The sequence below is a fragment of the Rhincodon typus genome, unplaced genomic scaffold, assembly GCF_021869965.1.
Source record: "Rhincodon typus isolate 14 unplaced genomic scaffold, sRhiTyp1.1 hic_rhity00003859, whole genome shotgun sequence".
NCBI classification, from domain to species: Eukaryota; Metazoa; Chordata; class Chondrichthyes; order Orectolobiformes; family Rhincodontidae; genus Rhincodon; species Rhincodon typus.
The window spans coordinates 1,470-10,134 of NW_025969497.1; the positions used below are offsets into that span (position 1 = coordinate 1,470).

The 8,665-nt window shown below is 47.5% G+C and overlaps 1 protein-coding gene across 1 annotated transcript; it reads left to right on the plus strand.

The window, feature by feature from the left end:
- Positions 1–68: 68 nt before the first annotated feature.
- On the plus strand, positions 69–8,356 carry heca (hdc homolog, cell cycle regulator). Its single transcript, XM_048593773.1, has 2 exons — positions 69–456; positions 7,311–8,356. The coding sequence occupies exons 1-2, from the start codon at positions 288–290 to the stop codon at positions 8,354–8,356; spliced, it is 1,215 nt and encodes a 404-aa protein (XP_048449730.1). The 5' UTR covers positions 69–287.
- Positions 8,357–8,665: the final 309 nt, after the last annotated feature.

Below are 8,665 nucleotides of genomic sequence, written 5' to 3' on the forward strand. Positions count from 1 at the left end.
CCGGGGACGGAACACTGATACATTGGGGTTTGGAACGTTGGCCCGGGAGCTTGTTCCATTCTCTTGCAGTGGATATGGGAGGTGCCGTTAGACACGCCTTCCTCGTACACAGCGCGTAATCGCTGCCTGCACTCTCCAGAGAAGGGGAGGTGGAGAATCGCTGTGACGACGGAGATACACACATATATATTAATAGAGTAGGATAGGGATAAACAAGGGAAACGGGGAACGAAGGAAGCTTCAGCAAGGCGGATGAACCGAGCCCGGAGCTGCATTAACCCCGGAACATGCCGAACCAGAAGAACGCCAAGGGCAGGAAAAACAAGCGCACCAACAGCAGCGGAGACGAGCAGGAGGCTGCGGCCGGAGCTGCCTCCTTGACGGCCGGAACCGGAGGGGCAGGATCGGCGGCCGGAGGCGCTGCATCGGGCCAGTCCGAGACAGGCAACGATCACGGTGAGCGGGCAGGATTTAACAACAAAACCCCCTTTAAACCATTGCAAGTCCTACAGGTCGAAGCCCTACACAGTATTGCAAAACCTGTCGCTTTTCATTTTACAGCTGAGCAGGAAGCTTTGTTTTTGCAAAAGTACTTTCTGTTTTGATGGAAAATATGCAAAGTGAAGCTTGTTTAAAAAAAAAACAGACGAAAATGATTTCTGATAACAGTGTTTCAGTTCCGTCCGATGCCAGTCCGGTTAGGGGCCTCTGACAGTGTTTGATATTTAAATTGGTTAGTGATTAGTCTCCTCAACAAAAACAGCATCCCATCCACTCTCCTGTTTATGCGATTGAGAGAGATTGGCCAATGAATCTATGGGCAGAATGTGTATCTTAACCAGTTGCAAGTATTTCCTCTTTAGCCCACTTTTTGCTAGTAAGATTCAAGAAAAATGACTGCCTTTTTTTCTGCCCCAAAGGCGGGGTTTCTATTGGCATGAACCAGAATGGCCACTGAATGATCGGATGAGCTGTTCCACAACGGGAGCTAGCACCATGTGGTGTGACAGCCACACTGTAGAGAAGGGGAGTTCACGGAGTAGAAGGGACCTCAGTAACACTTCTGTTTTTCTAACTTGGGATAAGTAATTGTGGCAAGCCTACTGCTTATTCTTGCTTTGGGGGCTGTGGTAAGATCAGCAACTTGGGTTACAAACTTTCCTGTTAATGACATATCCTTGCAGGTAGTTCAGCTTGAACTGAAACAAAAAACCCTTGAGTGGACATCCTTTTCACTCAGCAGGGAGACTAGCTGCCAGTCGTAAAATATGCAGTTTAATGCAGTGGGAAAGAAGATTTGCATTTGCATAGCGTATTTCACAACTTTCAGAAAGCCCCAAAGTACTTTGCAGCCGTTGAAGACTCTGTGCAGTGACATCAACAACGGTAAAGTTCTGAGGGGGCTTGAGAGGCTAGATACTGAAACGGTGTTTTATAGAATCATAGAATTTTACAGTACAGAAGAAGGTCTTTCGACCCACCACATCTGTACCAGCTCCTGAAAGGTCTATACAGCCAGTCCCACTCTCCAGTCTTATCTCTGTAGCCCTCTAATTTCATTTGCAAATATATATCCTGCTCTCTTTTGAAATCTCCTATGGAATCTGCCTCCACCACTCTCCCAGGGCAGCGCATTCCAAATCCTAACAACTCTGAGTAAAATTTCTCCTCATCTCACTCCTAGCTCTCCTGCTGACAGTCTTCAAAACTGTGACCTGTAGCTACTGACACAGCAACTAGTGGAAACAGAATGTCCTTCTTTACTCTGTCAAAATTGTTCACAATTTTCTCTGTGGGGAGCCTAAAACCAAACAGTCAGAATGTTGGGGGGGGGGGGGGGGAGGGGTAACATCTTTTAAATTGGAGATTGGAATTTTTTTCCTCTCATGGGGCAGTTGCTATTTAGAATTCTCATCTGCTGAGAACGATGGATTGGAGGGTATTGTGTATATATTGAAGACTGAGAGATTGTTTGACTGAGTCGAGGGTAATGGGGCACAGTTGGGACAAGGGCAGCAGATAAATGGGAACACCACCACTGGCAAGTTCCCCTCCAAGCCACTCACCATCCTGACTTGGAAATATATCGTCATTCCTTCACTGTTGCTGGGTCAAAATCCTGAACTCCCTCCCAAGTGGCATTTCGGTTCTACCTACAACACATGGACTGTAATGATTCAAGAAGGCAGGGCAACTAGGGATGGGCAATAAAGGCTGAGCAGCCAGTAATGTCCACATCCCACAAATGAATAAATAAAAAAAAGTGAAGTTAAGGCCAAAATCAAATGCCACAATGTTATTGAATGGCACAGTAGGCTTGAGGGGCTGAATGGCCTCCTCCTGCTCCTAATACATATTAGCATCTCTAAAAGTTTGTTACCAAGCCACGCAAGGTGCCATTAGAGACGAGTGACTGAGAGCTTGGTCAGAAGCAAGTTAAAGGAGGCAAGAGAGATGGCGATTGTTTCCTGGGGAAAATCTTATTGAAGTGTATAAAATGAGTTGTCTAGACAGAGTGGTGAGGGGTCCATTGCGGTGGAGGAAGTGGTCAACAGGACCAAAGCTGGGGGTGGGAGAGGTGTTGAGGTAAGAGAGAGATGTTTTGGATGAGAGATTTGGGTGCGATTTGAGGGGAAATATTTTCACCCAGAGGGCGGTGGCAATCTGGTACTCGCTGCCTAAAAGGGTGGTAGAGGCCTGTGCACTCAATGTGCCCTATCCTACGGTGGCTACAGACCAAGAGCTGGGAAGAGAGATTAGGCTGGATGGCTCCTTGTCAGTCAGCACAGATAAGATGGGCCAAGTGGCCTCCTTCCCAGTTGTAAACATCTGAGTTTGTAAATTCAAGAGTCTGCTCAGTTGCGAGGGAAGTTGTATACAAAAGCAGGAAGGTTATGCTTCAATTATACAGCACTCTGGTGTGACCGCATCTGGAGTACTGTGTATGGAATTGGTCACCTTATTTAAGGAAAGATCCGAATGCATTGGAAACAGTTCAGAGGTTTACCAGATTAATAACTGGGATGGGTGGATTACGCTGTGGAGAAAGGTTGGTTTATATCTATGGAGTTTAAAAGAGTGATAGGCGAATTGATTGAAACTACAAAATCCTAAAGGTTCTTGACAGTGTCTGTGCAGAGAGGATGTTTCTTCTTGACGGAGAATCTAGAATTAGGGGGTCACTATTTAAAATTAAGAACATGAACTTTTTTTTCTCAGAGGGTAATGAGTTTTTGGACCACTCTTCCCTGAAAGGCAGGAAAAGCAGAGTCCTTGAATACTTCTAAGGCAGAGTAGATAAATTCTTGGTAAGCAAGGTGGGTTGAAAGGCTATTAGTGGGGTATGTAAGGATGTGGAGTAATTAGATCAGCCATGGTTGATCTAATGGCAGAGGGGCCTACTGCTGCTCCCAATTCAGATGCTTGTATGGCTGTCGTACGATTAGGCCACGATTGCTGAGATCTGTCTGGAAAGCTTTCAGAATTCTTTGCCGCTTCCTATGGGAGTTGCTTTGTCACCGTGACATTCCGTATCTGTGGGAAGCTATGTTTGCCTTGCTTGTGTTTGAATCCAGTAGCGAGTAGCTGAGAGAAGCTGGAAGTGGGGCCATTAGTTCTCCTCGGAAAGAGCTGCGAGTTGGACAAGGGCCAGTTGCCTATGGACTGGCTGTCAGTGTGGTCAGTGCTGGTCAACCCTAACCTGCAGCTCACACTTGTCTGACTGTGCCTTCCCATTGGGACTCAGGGTGTTCTGCTTTTTCTGCACACATTGTCACTGCACATTGCTGTTGGGGAAATACCCAACTGGGAGGGTGCAACACAGTTAGTGAGAAGCTTTGCACAGTCTGTAGGAACCCTTGGTCACTTTCACAATTGTGAGCCTGCACCATTGAACACTTTTGGAATCGTAGAGAGTGGAATACGTCCAGTCTAGGTTCTATCACAGAACAGTCCAGTCAGCGACACTGTCTGGTTTGTTCCCCAGTTTTTGCAGCTTTGTTCCTCTTGTGGATATACCTAATTCTCCTTTTGAAGGCTTCTATTGAATATAACATAACTAGAAGCAGGAGGGGCCATTCAGCCCCTCAAGCCTGGTCCGCCAGTCGATACAATAATGGCTGATCTCATCTTGGCCTCAACTCCACTTCCCTGCCTGCTCTCCATAACCCTTCAACCGCTAAAAATCTGTCTAACTCTTCCTTAAATTTACTCAATGGCCCAGCATCCACCGCACTCTGGGGGAGTGAATTCCACAGATTCACAATCCCTTGCGAGAAGTAATTTCTCCTCATTGCCGTTTTAGATCTGCTACCCCTTATCTTAAAACTATGATCCGCTTGTTCTAGATTGCCCCACATGAGGAAACGTCCTCTTTCCTTCTACTCTGTCAATCCCCCTTTAGCATCTTTTTTACCTCAATTTGATCTCTTCATTCTTCTAAAGTGCTATAGATCCAAACTGCTCAATCTCGCCTCAGAAGACAAACCCCTCATCTCTGGAATTACCTCATTGAACCTCCTCTGAACTGCCTTCAATGCAACTACATCCCTCCTCAGGTAATGCAACCAAATGGTATTGCAGTGCTCCAGGTACAGTCTCACTAATGCCTTGAACAGTTGCATCACCATTTCCCTACTCTTATAATCTTAGGCAATAAATGTCAAAATTTCACTTGCCTTCCTTTGGGGCAGCACGGTGGCTCAGTGGTTAGCACTGCTGCCTCAGCGCCAGGGACCCAGGTTCGATCCCACCCTTGGGTGACTGTCTGTGTGGAGTTTGCACGTTCTCCCCCTGTTTGCGTGGGTTTCCTCCGGGTGTTCTGGTTTCCTCCCACAGTCCAAAGATGTGCAGGTTAGGGTGGATTGGCCGTACAAAATTGCCCCATAGTGACCAGGGATGTGCGCAGGTTAGGTGGATTGGCCATGGGAAATGTAGGGTTACAGGGGTAGTGGCGTGGATATGGGTGGGATGCTCTACAGAACGTCAGTGTGACCATGATGGGCTGAATGGCCTACTTCCACACGATTCCTTATTAACTGTTGCACCTACATACTAGTCAGTGTTCTGCAATTTATGCACAAAACTGAAGCCACTGCTCCACTCAGAGAACATGCTGCAAATTCTGACATTAGTGACAGGAGGATCACACAATCACACAATCAGCTTAAGCCTTTATCCAGCTACTGAAAACAGTTTCTCCCTTTACTGTCTCGGACACCTTTGTCATTTTGAAGCTCCTTCTCATCTCTTCAATGCCTTTTCTGCTCGAATACTAGCCCTGTAACTTTTATTTACCCCTTCCCTGTTCTCATTCCCTCCTTCCTTAGGTACGGTGCTGGAGGACTGTGTACAGTTGTGGGTGCCACATTATAGGAAGAATGTGAACGCATCAGAGAGAGTGCAGAAGCAATTTACCAGAATGGTTCCAGGGATGAGGAACTTCAGTGATGCGGACAGACTGAAGAAGTTGAGACTGTTTTCCCTTGGAGTGAAGAAAGCTGAGAGGAGATTTTCAAAATCTTGAGTGGGCTGGATAGAGTAGATAGGGAGAATCTCCTCCTGCTCTTAAAAGGAGTAAAACGGAGAGATCATAGATTTAAAGTGATTTGCAAAAAAAAAGTTGAGGAAAAGCTTTTTCGCTCAAATGAGTAGTTAGGGTCTAGAGTGCACTGCCTGGAAATGCATTGGAGGCAGGTTCAATTGAGGAACTCAAGAGGGGCATTGGCTGATTATTTGGATTAAAATAATGTGTAAGGGTATGGGAGAAAGCAAGAGCCTAGCACTAGATAATGATGTCCGTTGAAGGGGCACAGATGCGATGCGCCAAATGGCTTCCTTCCGTGCTGTAACACTTCCTTGATTCTGTGAAACAAGAACTGAAATTGCTGGAGAAACTCAGCAGATCGGGCAGCATCTGCAGAGGGAAAGCAGAGTTAACATTTCGAGTCCAGAACCCCCTTCGTCAGTACAAGGGTCACTTGACTGGTAGCATGAACTCTGCTTTCTCTCTCCACAGATGTTGCCAGACTTGCTAAGTTTCTCCAGCAGTTTCTGTTTTTGTTTCAGATTTCCAATATCCACAGTTCTTTTGTTTTATTTTGCAATTCTGTGAACTTGGCTTTGGAGTGTCCTGACATTGAGAAATTATATGAAAATGAGCACAAGTATAGCAAACTTTTTATGAACCAGCACCTATGGGACCAGGAATGTACCAATTGATCAAATGTTCTGGTGTGATCAAGAAATTCACATAATCAACGTAAAAACACACACTAAGTAAAAGGAATGTAATGCAGGGGGTATACACATCACTGATGTACTTTATTTACAGCATAAATCACTGAAATAATAATGCAACTTTGCCTTAAATAAAACTTACTGGCAGAGACCCTTCTCACTTGCACACTCACTGAGGTATTTGAGGAGAAATTGACTCAAAACTGAATCAACACGAAACTGATATTTTGTGTGGCCATTCATAGAGTCCTAGAGAAGTACAGCATGGCGTCAGATCCTTCAATCCAACTCATCCATGCTGACCAAATATCCTAAACTAATCTAGTTCCATTTGCCAGAATTTGGCCCATGATCCTGTAAACCCTTCCTATTCATATACCCACGCAGATGCCTTTTAAATATTGTAATTGTACCAGCTTCCACCACTTCCTCTGGCAGCTCATTCCATACCCCACCACCCTCAGTGTGAAAAAGTTGCCCCTTAGGTCCGTTTGAAATCTTTCCCCTTTTACCTTAAACCTATGCCCTTTAGTTTTGGATTCCCCTACCCTGGGGAAAAGAGCTTGCCTATTCACCCTATGTGTGCCCTTCATGATTTTATAAACCTCCATAAGGTCACCCCTCGGCCTCCAGCACCCCAGGGAAAATAGCCCCAGCCTATTCAGCCTCTCCCTACAGCTCAAACCCTCTAGTCCAGGCAATATCCTTGTAAATCTTTTCTGAATCCTTTCAAGTTTCACAACATCTTTCCTGTAGCAGGGAGACCAGAATTGCACACAATATTCCAAAAGTGGCCTAACCAATGCCATTGGATTGAACAACACAACACTGAGGTAAGTAAATTACACTCCAATAATTGGACACAATAATACAGTAAACTTTGTGATATTTGAGGTGGAAAAATTTTGCCAGTTTATGGAGGGTGCTGGTTAAAACACAGTTTGCTGAACTTTGGTCTTTAGCTCTTGGGACCCTGATACGTGAGCCTTTATAGTGTGTTGTTCTATAATGCAGCACCCTCCTCCTTCAGCTGCAGACCCAGTAATGAGTTTTCGCCCGTTGTTGTTCCACAGAAGCTCCGTGCGCCACGCCACTGGTGTGCAGCTTCGGTCGGCCGGTTGATCTGGAGAAGGACGATTACCAGCGTGTGGTCTGCAACAACGAGCACTGCCCCTTCGGTAACTGGATGCACCTGCAGTGTTTCTACGAGTGGGAGAGCAGCATCCTGGTGCAGTTCAACTGCATTGGCCGTGCCCGCAGCTGGAATGAGAAGCAGTGTCGCCAGAACATGTGGACCAAGAAGGGCTACGACCTGGCCTTCCGCTTCTGCTCCTGCCGCTGCGGACAGGGCCACCTGAAAAAGGACGTGGACTGGTACCAGGCTCGGCGGAGGCAGGACGAAAAGAAGAAGAAGGTGAGCTCCATGGGTGCCAAGGCTGGCGAGCCACCTCCCGAGGAGGGTAAGAAATGCAAACTCAATCGGGCGCCCCGCTCCCACGATGCTCAGCGCCGGCACTCGGCAGACCGGCAGAACTCTCAGGAGAAAGGGGTGGGCAGCAACCAGGCTCCCGGGCACAAGGACCACTTCAGGTCGCCGTGCGGCTCACCGCCAGAGCCGTCCCCTCCGCCCTCGGCTCACCCCTACCTCTCCTTCTCCACCGGCATGCCCCGCGGCTCCCGGCACCTCGGCGAGTTCCTCAAGACGGCGCTGCACGGGGGCGACGCCTGCCGTAAGTTGATGCCCAGCGGCGGGCGCTACGGCCAGCAAGAGCTGGGACCCTCAGCCCCTCGCCTGGGCGCCCTGGACTCTCCGGTGCAGTTTCTGCGCCGCCTGGACCTGTCTGAGCTGCTCACTCACGTGCCCAAGCACAAGATGAACACGTACCACGTGCGCATGGAGGATGATGCCCAGGTGGGCCAGGGCGAAGAGCTGAGGAAGTTTATCCTGGCGGCACTCAGCGCCAGTCAGAGGAACGTGGTGAACTGCGCGCTGTGCCACAAGGTCCTCCCAGTCTTTGAACTCTTCCCGCTGGTGGACGGGACTCTGTTTCTCAGCCCTTCCAGACACGACGAGATAGAGTATGATGTCCCCTGTCACCTCCAAGGTAGGTCACGGTGACCTGTTCATTTCATTTCGTACAGAACCTTCCATTGCAATGAGCACAGAAACTTATTCAGAACCTGAAGAAGTTTACATCCAGGCTTGAGCTATGTTCAGTGGGCTCTGTCTCTGCTGCTGTTTCTAAACAAAAAACCCAGTCATGGTGTTAATAGACAGTGTGTCTAAGAAATTACCTTTGTCTTACAGTCTTTGTAAAAAATTAATTTATGGGATAGACCAGCGTTTATTGCCCAGAGGGCAGTTAAGAGTCAATGATATTGCTGTGGGTCTGGAGTCACGTAGGCCATACCAGGTAAGGATGGCACT